The 17,270-nt window shown below is 34.7% G+C and overlaps 1 protein-coding gene across 1 annotated transcript; it reads left to right on the top strand.

Annotated features, from left to right (window-relative positions):
* The first annotated feature begins 1 nt into the window (after nucleotide 1).
* Nucleotides 2-16,528, top strand: LOC144442418 (ubiquitin carboxyl-terminal hydrolase 15-like). The gene is made up of 20 exons (XM_078131766.1): nucleotides 2-156; nucleotides 1,855-1,982; nucleotides 3,006-3,263; nucleotides 3,629-3,774; nucleotides 4,395-4,528; nucleotides 5,999-6,186; nucleotides 6,953-7,086; nucleotides 7,871-8,029; nucleotides 8,744-8,974; nucleotides 9,407-9,490; nucleotides 10,379-10,473; nucleotides 10,913-10,984; nucleotides 11,399-11,527; nucleotides 12,043-12,116; nucleotides 12,341-12,619; nucleotides 13,074-13,144; nucleotides 13,450-13,565; nucleotides 13,966-14,115; nucleotides 14,586-14,778; nucleotides 15,137-16,528. Exons 1-20 carry the CDS (start codon nucleotides 20-22, stop codon nucleotides 15,305-15,307), a joined length of 2,949 nt encoding a protein of 982 aa, XP_077987892.1. The 5' UTR covers nucleotides 2-19; the 3' UTR covers nucleotides 15,308-16,528.
* The last annotated feature ends 742 nt before the right edge of the window (nucleotides 16,529-17,270 follow it).

Here is a 17,270-nt window from a genome sequence, read left to right as displayed (position 1 = left end):
CAGGAGGTTTCCTCGGAGCATGCCTGACGTCATTACCCATAATTCTATAGCACGGAGAACGTTCAAGATGGCGGAAGGTGGCCCTCCTGAGCTCGAGACTCAAAAACAAGAAATTAGTGAACTTCTGAAAACGACGTTGAAAAAAGGTGACACATGGTGAGTATATTAGTGTCTTCTGCGATCATTAGGATAAATCCGTTGCCACTCTTTAGCCAATTTATAAGATATTTAGGTCACATACCATGCCGGCAATATCATTCGTGTTTTTTGTCAAGGCGAGGTTCATGTAAGATCAACGTACCGGCATACCGGCGAGTTCCTTCGCCGGATGATCAACATATTCTTTCAATAATCCCCATTGTAACAACGTGATATTTTGATGATCCACGCATACCTGATCTTGCACTACTCGACGAATAAATTCTTTCTAAAGGTTGGAAACGATCCACTGTCTGTGTATAAAGAGATGATGACAAAACTGATTTGGATGTGAATTATGATTTGCTGACACGATATTTAACGAGTCAAGTCATCGCTGTGTTTCCGGGTGACAAGTGCGACGATAGAGATGAATCTACCTGCCTAAAGTCGTGCTATCAGTATCATTCTCTAGCCTATGATAAATATTACAACGTAAGAAATGGTCCATGTATGAAATTTATTTCAATATCACAAGAACACCGGAGGAACCGTACAGATTTCACTAACTCATTGACATTGGGTATAACTTATAACTATGTTGCTTGAATGAATGAATGAATGAATAACAAAGTCAACAAGTAATCCCCCCCCCCCTCCCCAAATGAAGAGCTAAATGAATAACTTTCAAAGTAATAGTGAATGGATATTCTTTTCAAGTGTGAATGGAGTTAGTTTCACTTTCATACATTGACATCATCAAAGTTGACATGAATGGCAGGCAAAAGGGTGATTTTAAATATAGAATTCTAGAAAGTCCCAGTGTAGTTGAAGTGTTTTTTGTGTGTGATATTTTTCATAATATCACGAAAAAAGTGTCCAAGCAATACATCTAAAAAAATATCTTTGACCCTCCTTGACCTTCTCATCAAATTGTTCATTATCTACTTTCTGCTGATGATGTAATACTGACATTGACAATAACTCAGACAGTGTATTTTACACAAAGCTAGACAAGGCCTCCTATCCCTGCCGTGCCGGTGAATGATCTCCTTCAGCGATCCCGTGTCAGTCACAACACCAACACAGCAACTGTTATCAAATTATACCAGCCAACAAAGACTGTTTCAAATTCAGCTTTTTCCCACAAACTGTAAAAGACTGGAACTCCATACCATATTCAACAACTATGATCCGAAAGAATTCAAGTCAGCCATCATCGAGCACATCAGTCAGCAAGAATAGCTAACTTAGGCACACACCATTTCCTGCATGTTTTACTCCACCTGGAGTGTTACGTAGTATTTATCCAGATCCAGACAATCTGTATCTGCATTTCTTTGACATGTCATATGGGTACAGCAAATGGAACTGAGTCATGTTAGGATATTGTTTACTTTTTTTTATCAACTGATCATATCTGTCTGTCATGTTATCTTTTCATGTTGTATTGTGGACCCATGGCTTTGAAGTAGCAAATAAAAGGCCCAATATAAGACTGAACAGAACTGATATTACATGTCACATGATTTCTTCATAGTTGTACAGTAACTGAATAGCACACCTAGTTCAATCAATTTACTTGTTGGCTCAGACAATTGAGTCTTCCTGTAGTTGCATTCCAAACACAAATCATTGTAGTACATTTGTGTTTGTACTAAATTTGAATTCTAGTTTTACAACTGACAGTATTTTATTTTGTGTGTGTGTCTGTAGGTATCTGGTTGATAGCAGATGGTTTAAGCAATGGAAGAAATATGTAGGATACGATAGTTGGGATATGTATGGAATGGGAGAACAATCTTCCTATCCTGGTCCTATTGATAATTCCGGACTTTTTAAAGGTGAGCGTCACTTTGACCTTCAATCTAAGGAATATCCAAGTTAATTTTAAAAAACTCATTAAAAGACTTCAATTGAAAGATTGATCATTTTCGGTATCCTTTTAATTGTGTGTGGGTGTGAAAAGAAGATTGCCCACCTTGACAAATCTGTTAATCTAACAAAGGATACGTTATATACTCATCAAGTCCAAATGTAAGCATTTACCAGTGCCTACTACTGACATTAGTTGGACTGATGATGATAATCACAAAGTATTATAATGGTATACTTGAAGTGTTATTTGTCTACACACACCACAGATTCAACTAGAAGTTACATTATGCAAGCATGAGAGGTGATTCAGTGTTTTTATTATCAAGGGCAATTTGTAGGCAAATAGCTGAGTTCCCAAGTCATTTTGTCACTATTTGCCACCAAAATTGTGGATTAGTGAATGGCACACTATATATCTGGGTTTGGTCAACACTGCCACAATATTGGTGGCAAATGATCATAAAATGACTTAGGAAGTGTCAACAATTCCCAAATGTCTCTGATTGGGATTCCAGTACCTAGCTAAAAGTACTAGTCATAAAAATGAAACGTACATGCACAAAAATATGAATATAGACATCATTTCTGTTATAACTATATAAGTATTATCACATTTCAATTTAGAAACCATGTCGTAAATGAATGGCAGCAAGTGTTGCAGTGTCAAGAAACTCAATTTAGATGTTATTACTTTAACTTAGCATGTAGTTACTACAAAGTGTGTATTGTAGATCAGTGAACTGTGTCCATTTAGGAGCGTCAAAACAATGTGTTGTATCGAGATGTGTATGAATATACTGAATCATTGCCATGCTTGAAAATTCTGTCATGAGAGCATGTGCATAAATTTGCATATCAATTTAAATGCAACAGTAGACAAATTTGTTTGTTTCACTTTCAAGAAATCAGAGAGTGGAACTGAAAGAAACATCATTGTTGAGTATCTGCATGTACTAACTTGTGATGTCATTCTTTCTTTGTTTTGACAGAGAATGCAGCAAACATTTTAAAAGAACACCTCATAGATGAATTAGATTACATTTTAGTACCCACAGAAGCTTGGAATAAGTTAGTATCTTGGTATGGCACTGCAGAGGCACAGGACCCTATTGCTAGGAAAGTAATAGAAAATGGAATGTTTGTCAAGCATTGTAAAGTTGAAGTGTATTTAATGGAATTCAAACTTTGTGAAAATAGCCAGCTTGATAAGCCTGTCAGCAAACAATTCAGTAAAGCTGATACTATAGGTAAGTTTATCACATTGTGGTCATACGTACGTATGTGTATACTGCTAACATGATATAAATGATACTTCTAATCATTACAGTATCGATATTAGTAATTTTATGAAATACCTGACATTGAAGAGATGCAAAACTTGCTGTTAGAAAACTTAACAATGAAAGTAATTATATTTGCAGTCACATGGCATATTATATGCATTCAGAATAAAATGTAATATAATGGGCCGGCGTCTCTCTAGAGATTTAAGTCAGTAAAATTGCATGTACATAATTCATAGAGCAATTCTGAAAATGTTGATAGTGTTGTGATGCTGAGTCATAGTTTATGGTAATGGTAACCACCTATCTATCTTGTATTCATTCCCTAGAAACAATTGAAAAAGAAATGAGAAAATTATTTAATATAGGTGAAGAAAGAGAGACAAGGTTGTGGAATAAATACATGAGTAATACGTATGAACACCTGAATAAAAAAGACAACACAGTACAAGATGCTAATCTCTACCAGGGTCAGGTATGTATGATATGGTTGTCTTTATTTGACACTTGTTTGTGTATTCTGTAAGAGCACGGAGATCAGGTCTAGACTTACCGAGTAGGATTTAAATTGTGGTGACAAAAACAGTTGTCTGACAGAGATGAAGCAAAAAGTTGAAAAAAATGAATTGTCCTGTCAAATCCTTATGGTTGTATTAATGAGAGAGAATGTTATTATGTCATTAAAACATTGGGCTTTACAGTGTACCACTGGAAAACAATGTCATCCTGTATGCATTAATACACTACTGTAGTATTTTATGTAAACAGTGAATCAATTATTGAAATGTGAGTCAAAATGTTTAAAGTTTTATAATCGTGATCAAATTATGAGATATTCTGAGCCAGTACATTTTCTATAGAGATTCCATCTTACATGATATCAATGCTCTGCCAAAATTACATTTGCTTAGCAAGGTAATACTTTCTTAGGTAAATTTGCCATTTAAAAAAAAGACACACGATGTTCCTAAAATGGAATCCACTAATCCATAAAATCTGGGAAGTAATCTGAAGTCTACACTGTCAGTGTTGTGAGAAAGCCCAACAATAATTATCTTTAGTACATGTGATAATAATGTTTATGTTCATCTGTAGGTGCTTGTTATAGAACAGAAAAATGAAGATGGTTCATGGCCAAGACAAACTAAATCTACAAGTAGTTATACTTCAACAGCATCATCTAGCAGTAATATGGAAATTAATAGCTACTCATCACCATCAACTAGAAGGTTGGTAATATCTACAATACATGTATGATATGAATAATTGTTAGTTTTACACACCCCCCCCCCCCCCCACCCATGATTATATATTGTACAAGGTCAATTAGTCACATGAATATTTTGTGATTGGATAACTTATATCACATATCTTACATTGTATTTTGTGATTGGATGACATAGATCACATGTTATTTTGCTAAGGTTTGGGAAACCTATGCATGGTCTGTAGCTTGTATGATACAGTGCACAAGTGGTAGCTGCTGGCACTGCACGATACTTTATTACACATGATGTATCTTACAGACAAGGAAGCTGATAATATGGGAGGGTGGGTGGGTATATGGATTTCTATACTTTGCTCCATAGGAATAATGGTAAATACCTAGGGAACTCGGGTAGATGTTATGGACTTGCTTTGTTTGGCAATAGCATAGTTGTTTTGTAACCAATCTGCAGTTAATTGTTCAATCAATGTTAAACTTTGTAAGCACTGTCTGTGTACCAGGCAAGTAGTGTATAGTAATATATCATGTAATAAGTAACCAAGTTAGTTTATTATAATCTAATCGTTATATGTTGGTGTTAACTTCATTACTTTCATATTATATTAGTGATTGCAATGTAGTAGTATAGTAGTATTGTATTATTCAATCTGATTAAATCTGATGTGGTGAAAGTGACTAGATGTCTTTATTTACCTCTATTTCCATCGTTTTGTGTCGTTTGTTTTGTTCTGTGTTTGCCTTGGGAAGGTGCATGGCTATCATCCGGAACAAAACAAACGACACAAAATGATGGAAATAGAGGTAAATAAAGACGTCTAGCCACTTTCACCACATCAGATTTTAATCAGATTATGTATTTTATTACATAGAAGTTATCAGCACTTCTATTATTCAAGCATACAGTGTAACACTTATCAGAGCTGCAACAATTTTTAAAATTAAAAACTTACAGCTCTAATGAGAACAATTTGATGTTTGCTAAATTTTACAGAGTGTTACAGTGGAAAATAACACTGGGTAGGCTATAGAAGTTTGAACTGGAAAGGGTATACTGATAAGGAAGCAAAGTTTTATACTAGAGCTAATAAGATCGTAGAAAACTGAGAGAAAAAATAGACCTGCATTCGATCTCCAGTTTTATATTGATTGACAGTATGTTGGAATATTGGAATTGTTGCAATCTGTTAGTTATGTCATATTTTGAAATCTTGAAATGCTTACATACTTCAAATGCATTAGATTAGATTATCATAGTAACCATGTATAATACCTCCACCCCCACCCCGCCTCTGACAGAATAAGAACTTTTAAATGTGATTTTATGTGTCTTATTTGCTTCACTTGAATGATTATTAAAATGACAGCATGTAAAATAACGAAAGATTTAAGGGTTATAATTGATATATTTGTACAGGATTATTATGCATACCATTATGTAATATGATTGCTGTCTATATTATTTACCTGACAGTGCCAGTAATTCCTACAGCTATTCTACATCCAGTGGTTATAGTTCTAACTACTATAACTATGGATCCTCCAGTCATCGTACATCTCAACCTGGTCTATGTGGTCTCAGTAACTTGGGCAATACCTGCTTTATGAATTCAGCATTGCAGTGTATGAGCAATGTCAAGTCAGTCACTCGCTATTTTCTTGGTAAGCCATCTAATATGTGTATTTATCAGAGCCAGTGTGTGAGTAATGTCATGTCGCTCACTCTGACACCTATTATATCAAGGTAAACCATCATATATACACATGTCAGAGGCATTAACATGAAAGTTGTACAGTTTAATACTTCAAAGTAGTCTGTTAGATATGCCATGATGGGGCGCCCTCACACATTGGTCAACCCCTCTCATGGGATCGGGAGTTACACGACATATCTTACAGTGTATATATGAGAGCAGAATTACACTTTAATACAGAGATTAATTTTTACATTTAAAAACTAATACATTTCTTTTCAAGTCATACACAAAAGAAATTATAATATTATGGACATGAATGCTTTGGTGTGAGTGGGTGTAATCTGTTGGTCTTATTGATATACTATATTTGTATGAATAGCAGACATGTGATATGTTTTAGTGTATTGTTAGTAATGTAACAATTAATCACTTCACTGTCAAAAGCTGACCTTGGCAGCTGACTCGTGAATAACAAAGTTTGATGAATGTAGTACCATTGTTATTAATGTTGTAGGCTCAAATGAAAGGAATGCCAGGTGTAGTTGACAGGATTTAGAAAATTTAGAATCTTTGAGAATTTCACATCTGAAACAAGTGATATTGTGAACAGAGATTATATATTATAGGAAACATATGACGCTAATTGTGGTGAATTAGACAAAACAAATAATATAACTGATCTATATCAAAACTTACTTACATAAAATATCTTGTTATGTATTCAATATTAGATAATCAGTATCAGGCTGAACTGAACTATGACAACCCACTTGGTATGAGGGGAGAGATTGCTAAGGCATATGCAGAGTTAATTAAAATCATGTGGTCTGGTAACTATAGTTACACAATGCCACGTCAGTTTAAGGTAAGTGGAGCAGTGACTTGTAATTAGAATTCTAGACAGCAAGGCTTATCATATCCTCTCTCTTAATTTATCATCTGGCCTGAAAGTTTATAAAAATATTTTTAATGATACCAAAAATGAGATTTTTGTTCAGAGCACTTGTACAGATCGAGATATCTTATAAAAACATTTGATAATTTCATAAAATACCAGAAGTTGAAAAAAAATGAAAAGAATTAAAGATGTTCTTGACAAATTTTCCGTTTGCTGTTCATTTCATGGATTGTAGGAGAAAGTACTACAAAAACTTATGTAAAGTGAATGTGAAAGATGACATTATTTCAAAGACATAGGAAAAAATAATTAATATGTTGGATTAGAGAAATAGGGTAGATAAAAAAAAGGTCATTTGATTTACCCATTGAAGCTGCTGACAATTGTAGTGTCAACTTTCCTGTATGGTAGTGATAAACCAATATATTTAACAGGATGAATCTTTGTGATATAGAGCCAGTGAGGTTTATGCTTTGAGTTGTAACTTGAATTTCAATTCTCGTAATGTAAGAAATAGAATATTACACCTTATAGGCATGTCATGAAAATGTCAATCATTTGATTTCCTGGTAGACACAGTAACTCCTATTCTAAATACTACACATGTATTACTATAGGTGTATATGAGAATAAGTCAACCTTGTTCTATTCTCACTCTCTTAGCATGAGGTAAAATGCTATTGCAGGAGAATTGAAATTCCTAGAAACTTTCAAAGTGATACATTTTTTGCTTGACTTTTTTTGTGTTTAGATGCAAGTTGGTCGATTTGCTCCCCAGTTTTCTGGCTACCAACAACAAGATTCACAGGAACTGCTTGCTTTCTTGATTGATGGTTTACATGAAGATTTAAACAGGATAAGGAAAAAACCATATATAGAATTGAAAGATGCTGATGGTAGACCAGATGATGTAAGTTATCCAAATAACTAGTGAATATTCTACAAGTTGTACAAATAAGTAGTAAATATTCTACAAGTTGTACAAATAACTAGTGAATATTCTACATATAATAATAACTAGTGAATATTCTACAAGTTGTACAAATAACTAGTGAATATTCTACATGTTGTAATAATAACTAGTGAATATTCTACAAGTTGTACAAATAACTAAGAATATTCTATTCCTAGATATTATCTTTGGGTTAGAGAGCGTATCTTGGCCATTCATTATGTAACTGTGACTGCTGTCAAGTTATAGCTTCAAATATATGTTAGTATAGAGAATGATTTTCCTAGGATACAAGGATGAAGAATTACCCCAATGTCAGCTGATACAATTACCAAGTAACAGCTGTAACTATACAAAGACAGCTTACTGACACTGAACAGTAGTGTACATGGTTGCAAATAAAATGTACCTATGCTACTCATGGAGCAGACACTTTCATTGCACATGTCCTCCACTACAAACTGAAACAATAACATTTTTGACAAATTTTAAAATGTCTCTTAATTTTGATATTTTTGTAAATGATGTTTGAGAACCTCATTATAATACATTTCTGCACTCACATAATTAATGTTGTCATTTATAAAACTCCAAACTTGCACCCTTCATTTTCTTGAAAACATCAACACTGCCATTGTCACTAATAATTGTCCCTCTATTCTTGACTTCCAGGTCGTTGCCGAAGAATCCTGGCAGAATCATCTGAAGCGGAATGATTCCGTCATTGTAGATAATTTCCATGGTTTATTTAAATCCACCGTAGTATGTCCAGAACCTAGTTGTAGAAAGAAATCCATAACCTTTGACCCTTTCTGCTTTCTTAGTTTACCATTACCTATCAAAAAGGAGAGAAGCATTGAAGTGTTTGTTATTTACGAGAAGCCAGACAAGAAACCAGTGCAGGTAAACACATTATTATGGACCACTGATTACTTGCAGATAATCACATACCTGTATGCAGATGAGCACACAACCCTTCCAAATACCCAAAATCAGTTGAACGCATGGTGGTATTCGTTGTGAAATTTGACGTTTTGGATAAATATGTGTAGTAATAACAACCATGTTGATGATACATGAATACCAGTGCAGGTACTGGAGGGTATTTTCGCTTGACTATTTGGGTGTCTCTTTTTGATAATGTACATTTTGAAATGTCATTATGGAAATTTTGTCAAATCAGAGAGTTGATTTAGTATTACACCTTGAGTGTTCTGTTCTCAAAGAATACCTCGTGATATATTTGATTGTGATGATTGTGTTGACTTCATTACAGTGAATTTCTATCATTGTGTTATAGAAAATAATATTATTGATTGTGTTTTGTGTTTCTAGATGAAAGTGATAGTGCCAAAGATGGGATGTGTCCAAGATTTGTGCAATGCTGTGTCTAAAATGACTGGAATAGCAGCAGAAAAGGTAAGTCTTTGATTTGAAAGACTGACACAACTTCTTACAGTAATCTTTCCATCTCTAATTACATTATCTAGTTTTGAAGAACTCACTGTATAGAGCTAGGAAGGATATTTGATATTATGAGGTTGTTATTACCCGATATCACCTCTTTGTTCGTCGTATCATCATGAATGCCATTTCGGCATGTCGGCATCGTGACACGAGTCGTTAGATGAGTGTCACATTGCTGAAACGGCATGAACAGTGCTACGATGAATGAAGAGGTGATATCACCAGGTAATAACTGATTAATCATATGCCTATGCCCAGGAATTCAATGGAAATACACGAAAAATAAAAAAGAGCGCGGCCTGTAGGGCTTTGTGCATCGAGCAACTCTATTGTCAGGTGACGTTCACATGTATGTTCTGTTAACCCTGTCAACCTGTTTCGAGTGATCATCAATTTTCATCACATTTTGGACTAAAATGTCATTAGTGTCCTTATTATTTCGATAGTAGAGTAGGTTCCCTTTAAAATTTCAGTTAATATGTTAATAAAACTAGATGGTTGGGCGCGATCGCAATCGTAACTTTCTTACGGCAGTATGTTTAGTGTGGTACTGTGTGTAGCGTAATCACAGTGTGCGGTAGGAACTCTCCACACAAACAGCAGTCCTGGACAACAGCAATAACCTAATGAATATTCATAATAATTAACATAACATGACAGTTTAGTTCTGCTGGCTTATTTCTGTATTCCCACAGAAGTGAATGTGTAGCAGATTTTTGTCCATTGAAATTGCTGAGTCTGAAATGACTGGAGGAACTTTGTGAGCAAAGTCCACATGAAGTCATTGCTTGAGATCACTATTTTACATTTTTAACCATGATGACTAATTCTCTGTTACAGATGGTTGTCACTGATGTCTACACCCATAGATTTCATAAAGTCTTTACATACGATGAAGCATTGAGTCATATACTAGATAGAGATGATATATTTGTGTAAGTAATCCTATAAACACTGAATTTGTACTACTTTTTGTGTCAATCGTGTTTTACTTGTACATTGCTAGCTTCCCTTTTATCCGTGATTAAGCCAAAGGTACATTTAAAAGAGAAACCATTTTAATATACTGATGTCTAAATTAGCAACAACTTGTGTAGATGGTTTGGCAACCCATTGCTTGAATAAGCAGATTTATCATTTATCACATAGCAAGATGTGAATAGTTTAAGACATTTTGCTAAAAGGCAAAAGTCATCACTGTGGTCTCCATCTCCATATTATGTGCCATGTAAATCATTCTATAGACATACATTTGTAGGCTTTAAATGATATGTTTATGGTTTTTGGGGTTAAAAGTTTGTCAAGAAGGGATATGTTATCAGAACAAAGGTCAAGTATCTGGTTTGAAACTAGAGTGATTATTTTGTCATGTAGATATGAAGTACCAACAAACAGAGGTGATGACCCAGAAACAGCCATTATACCAGTCTACATGAGAGAGAAGAAGTGAGTATTAATTGATGTAATTACACCACTTGTTTGCATAAAAATGGTGAAATTGTTACCCTTGTGAAAACCTTTCTGTCGCAATCTGTGTTTGCAGAGGCTTTCCTTCATTTTGTAACTGTTTGGTGGTTGAAGGACTCAACATATCTTTTAGTATTCATGATTTTGATTTAATTTTGATAGATTTTGCACAATTTTACAAAATTAAAATGCTTCTAAGTTTTGACACAGTTCTTGGGTAAATCTTGTATAAGGAAGGCAAGTTCCTCTTGTACTCAGCAGGCAATTAGGCAGTATATACTTCATTATACAATTAATAATATACATGTATATCAGATTAGTAACTGACTGTGTAAGTCGAACTCAAATTTCTGTACAATCAACTAACTTTTTGTGTCTTATTTTTCACCTTAGAGTACGACAGTCCAATTACAATTACAACACAGTGAGTTTTACTCTGTTTGGACAACCACTGCTTATACCAGTATCAAGAAAAAATACCACCTATGACGATCTCTATGACACCGTTCTACATCGAATGTCGTAAGTATTACACAGGGTGCAGTGTTATAGTGTTTGTGTACACTTACTGTAGGATAAACCCATTATGATATTCCAAAGACTGGACAATATTAACAATGTGATGGAAACTGTATTCACTGTTGAGAAACAATCATTTGAACATATGTTGACCTTCAGCTTGAGTTTGACCTTTGTGCATCTCCCCTATAATCATTAGGAGTGTTGAGATATAGATGCTTGTTTGGTTTGTAAGTGTTTACATGTAACCATGTCCTGAAAAGACAATTTATCCAGAATACAACTGAATATAACTTCAAATATGATAAGAATAAATTTCGGTGCAATGCGAAGTTAAATCCACTAATTTAGATAAGAATATCTTTAGTACAGCAAAGTTGCTATTTCCTCCTAAGTTAGACAAGTTTTGTGGCTGCATTTGTTATGTCTAATACTTGTATGTCTCAACATGGTGAATAACACCAGTACCATGACACATTCCAGTGTATTTATTTATATGTTTCATTTCTCTTTTCTAGGCGGTATGTGAAAACTGACGATGACAACTGGGTGGATGAAGATGAAGAAAATGAAAATGTCACTGAAAATGGAGGTACATATATTTAGCCAGTTTGTTCCTTTACAGTAAAAAAGTAAAAGTGTTGGTCGTATTTAGGCATTGTAGTGTGTGTGCATACTTAAAACAGTGACTATACTGTGTGGATTATGCTTCATTGGATGAAAAACTGCCATAAACGACTTCAGTTATGAAATTATTTCCATTATTCATCGAAAAGTGTACGAATTGTTGTAATAATATTGTGTTTATCTTTGTAGAAATTGAAATGAATGAAGAATCAGACAAAGAAAATGAAGAGACTGACAAGAAATCAGGAGACTCGATAGTACCAGACAGTAAAGATGAGAACACATCAGATGGCGAATGTAAGGAATCTGATGGAGATTGTAATTCATCTAATACTAGTACATCAAATAGTGAGGAGAAGAAATCAACAGAGAAACGGAAACGATTGTTTACATTTACCATGGTCAATTCCTATGGAAGTGCTGACCTTGTCAAACTCAAAGATGACGGAAGTCCAATCAAATTTACAGGTGAGAGAGAGATGCTATCTGCGTTGTCTTGTATTGTGTTTGTTGATGTGTTGATGATGATGTAAGCTTTGTGTGTTATAGATTTATAGTGTCTCAGTTAAGAAGGAGACAATCTGTTGTAAGGAGGGTGATGGGTCTGGTCCCATAAGTATGAATATTTCTCCACAAAATTGTACAAGGTTATGAATCAGTATTTTGTGTATCATACTTTTATATACAGTGAAGAAGAAGGGGGTGGGGTTACCAAAAACAAAGACATAGTTGTCTTGCGTAATCACAATAACAGCCTGGAGTCAGATTATGATAACATGAGTTAAATTCTGTTCATGTCCAACATAGTAAATGTGTCTGAAGTTAGCAGGTACAAATGAAGATAAGACGAGATGAGACAAAAAAAAACAATCATGGGTTTTGATTTGTAAGTACATGATTTGTGTTTTGTATATTTCTACAGCCCGTACATACATAGCACTTGACTGGAACATGAAAGCCAAAGAGAAATGCTATGATGACAAGAATGCAGAGGTATGTACCAGTTTATCTTATTTTTCAGCACAAGTGGTATAACTTGTATGAACAAGTGATAATTTCTAATTTGCCAATTGTACTGTGGCAACAGTTAAGATTTCTTACTAGACGAAAAGGATCACTATCAAAGTATTTGATGTACTCTGTTATCAGACATTGACATAATTTCAAATAAACTGTATTATTGAGATGAGTCTCTCAAAACTGGAGTAATAAATTTGAACATATTGTGCTTATGGTGTTGAAGATGTGGATTTCTGTTTGAGTGATATGTGTTGATATTGATGTTACATTGTTTGCAGGAATATGACAGTCATAACAGTATGAACCAAAGACCACAGAGAAAGACCGGTGTCAAACTGAGTGATTGCATTGACCTTTTCCTTACAAAAGAAAAACTGGGTGCAGATGATCCATGGTAAGTGTGTCTCTACTGATTCTGAGGATTCTCCCCTTGCTTCACTTACCACCTCAGAAATACTTACCTTTGCAAGATAACATAAGAGATATTTCATTATAGATGTAGCACATATCTTAACAGTGTGAAAGCATTGTTATGTGCATATGTGAATAAGAAACATTTCCTTTACTGTTCATTCATTTCAATAACATACTTAGTTTTGTTGTGTGATAATCAACATATGTTTCAAGTATGTGTTTTGTGGAAGCTGGTGATTAGGAATGGCTAGCAACAGCCTTACTGGTAAATATAATTTCTTGAAAATGCCAGTAGTTGTGTATTTCTGTACATTGGTAGGTGAGACAGTCTTTCAAATTTAACACATACAGAATAAGTCATGTATTCTTTCCAACTCTAGGTATTGTCCAGACTGTCGGAAACACCAACAAGCCAGTAAGAAGTTTGATCTGTGGAAGCTACCAAACGTTCTTGTTATACACCTGAAGAGATTTTCATATAACAGATATTGGAGAGATAAACTTGACACTCTAGTGTCTTTCCCTACAAAGTAAGTTTTTTGGTGTTTCTTTCTTTGCATAAAATATATCACAGACTTGCTAAAAGTCTTATTCAATTTCAGTTTATCTTTTGAGTTTACACAATTTGATAGAATCTTGTTTAAATCTTTGTTTAATTATTGTGTTATTGTCTTGTGTGTATAGGTGAATATATTGGCCTCACTGTTTTTTCAAAATGTCAGTCAATTACTGGTAGACTATAGGAGTTTTGAGAGATATATAAACTAATACTCCATACTGTTTTATTTACTGGTATATTGCTCTTTGTTGAGTATGTGAGCATTGTCATTTGTTTATAGAAAAACTAATTAATCAGAAGAAAAGTGATATCCTTGTTTAATGCCATTGGTCCTCCAGCAGATAGCTTTGTCTTTTTTCATAATATATTTCTTTGAGACGACACCCTGTAGTCATGTGATTGTCCCTGTGTATCCAACATCCTTTGCTATCTGTGTTGCAGGGATCTAGATATGCAGGAGTATTTGATCAACAGTAAGGCCGGTCCAGCATTCTATGATTTGATGGCCGTGTCCAACCACTATGGTGGTATGGGTGGTGGTCACTATACTGCTTATGCTAAGAACTATGATGATGGCCAGTGGTATAGCTTTGACGATAGTAGTGTATCAGGTGTTGGTGAAGATGATGTACAGGTAGGTGATACAAGCCATTTTGTGTATCTAATCTAGCCATCTGTCCATCCATCTATTTCCCCATTCATCTTTCCATCAATCCGTCTGTCCGTCCATCCGTCCATCCATCTGTCTTCCATTCATCCATTCATTCATCCATCCATCCATCCATCCATCCATCTATCCTTCCATTCACCCATCCATCCATCCATCCATCCATCCATCCATCCATCCAACCATTTCGTTCAAACCTGGCATAAAGGTAAGATTGTGTGTAGACATATACAACCAGCCCACTTTGTACCTTATGTACAAACTTGATATCTAAAGACAGTGCCACAGTATACATTTACTAATATTGATGTCCTTCTCATTTCAGTCCAAGGCAGCATATGTATTATTCTATGTCCGTCGTGGTAGTGAGAATGATGTGAATGAAGAGAATTCAAAGTCCCACAACAAAACCAGCCACAATGACGAAGAACCAGAAAAGACAGACGAAGAAGTCGCTATGATGAGTGAGGATGATTCCTCTATGGATACAAACTGAAAACACTCCCTGACGTTATGGTACATCACGTCTTGTAATGATGACATTGTGTATATACTGTATATTAAATCTACGCACAGGCTGAACACTGTAACCATGGCAATGTTAGACAGTGGTGTCAGAACTCAACCAGGCAATTTATATCCAGTATCCATGATATGTGTGTAAATCTTCTAAACTACACTCAAATACCTTACTACTCTCAGTTTTTTCATGAACTTAAGTGGTTCCTCATGTTTATGTTGGTGCTTCTCCTACAAATTTGTTTGCAGTGTTATCACAGATTTCCAAGACTCTAAAACGTACACAATGTAACTGAAAGACATATGGTTTATGAAATATAGCTGATAATTAGGATATGTGATTTCAAAAAAATTTAGGTTCTCTGATGATAGGTCTGCAACTATGGAACTAAAAACTGCCTTTGTGTGGATTCAGAAAGAAGATGAATATAATAACCAACCTCTGCTCAAACATTCAAAATTCCGACTTTAACAGAAACAATACTTTGAGCAACTGATGACAGAATGGCTACCCCCCTCCCTTTGAATGACTAGCCCCTCCTCACTATCCCAATGCACCTCCAAACTTCTATAATGATTTTATCTGATTTTATCTGTTTCTTTTTAATGAAACTCATTTTATACATTGTCATTTTTTTCCAACAATATGAGTGTGTTACGAATTATATTGCTAGGAATTTAAGAAACACAAATCAATATTTGTCTTCAGTAACACATTGTGACACTCATGCCTTTATTGGGGGATGAAAAGTAAAGTGTGTATACTCACCATTATAAACATCAGTCTCTGTAATTAATGTCACATGTTCTTGGTTACTGTGTAATTTTTCCTCCCATTCCTAAAGTCTAAAGCTCCAATATGATCAGCAGCACTTTGGATAACAGGACTGAGTTGTTGACACTAGAGGGCACTAGATACCCCTAAGTTATCAATATAGTCGGTGTGCACTCACTCACACAGTATACACTATAGATATCCAGGTACCATAATTTATTGTATGATTTGAATGATAGTATAGTGACCTCTCATGCTAAGATGTGAATTATGTTAGACAAGGAATTACATGTGGAATTCAATCCGACCATTTGTACTGGTCTAAATGTAGATTTTTTTTTTTGTATTAAATTCTGATGTATGCGAGTTTCCAGCTTGAAGAGTTACAACTTCATTGATAAAAATAAAAGTGAATTAACTGTATTGGACTGCAGTGTTGTGGAGTTTCATGGAAGATGATTGTGTAGGAATAAACTGTACTAGTGTACAGTGTTGTGAGAGTTTGATGGAGTATGACTGATTAGGCCAAAAAAATAGAGAAGTTTCTGCCTAGATGCCTACAAATCCTTGCTGTTATCTTCACACTTTCCACTATACTTTCAGTTGCTATGGGCGTGGCCTTGTTACTAAGCATATTTGCATACAAATTTCAGCCCTATCCACCAAGTAGTTGACGACAAGTTTTTTTTATCAAACTGCACATTTTTCTAGACCTAATATGCATATCATTGATGACATGTGTTGAATACCTTTTTTTTAAAAGTGTACATACAAAGTGTGATACTTTTTTTCGTCATTATGTTCATTTTGCCATAAAAATAAAGGACATTGGGTTTTGTGACAGTATAGAATAGCTCTACAAATCCCCAGCTAATTTCAGCTCAATGTGAGTAGTTTCTGAATTAAAAGATTTTTGGCCAAAAAGACATTGTCATGAACAAATTCTTTATCTACACATTCCTAAGAACATTTCCACAAAATTTCTGACCATTCTGCTCTGTAGTTTTGGGTTTAATTTTCACCAACAATCATATCATAATCTTTGGCAAACTGAACCGTACTGATTTGAATAGGGAAATCGGGGATCATGATTTTAATACATAATTTGACATCTATTGTTTTCATCAAATCACAACTTAATGAGCGATCGTTTTGATTTGAACAT

This window comes from Glandiceps talaboti, chromosome 1 (assembly GCF_964340395.1).
Source record: "Glandiceps talaboti chromosome 1, keGlaTala1.1, whole genome shotgun sequence".
Taxonomy (NCBI): Eukaryota; Metazoa; Hemichordata; class Enteropneusta; family Spengelidae; genus Glandiceps; species Glandiceps talaboti.
This window is presented reverse-complemented; position numbering and strand designations above follow the sequence as displayed.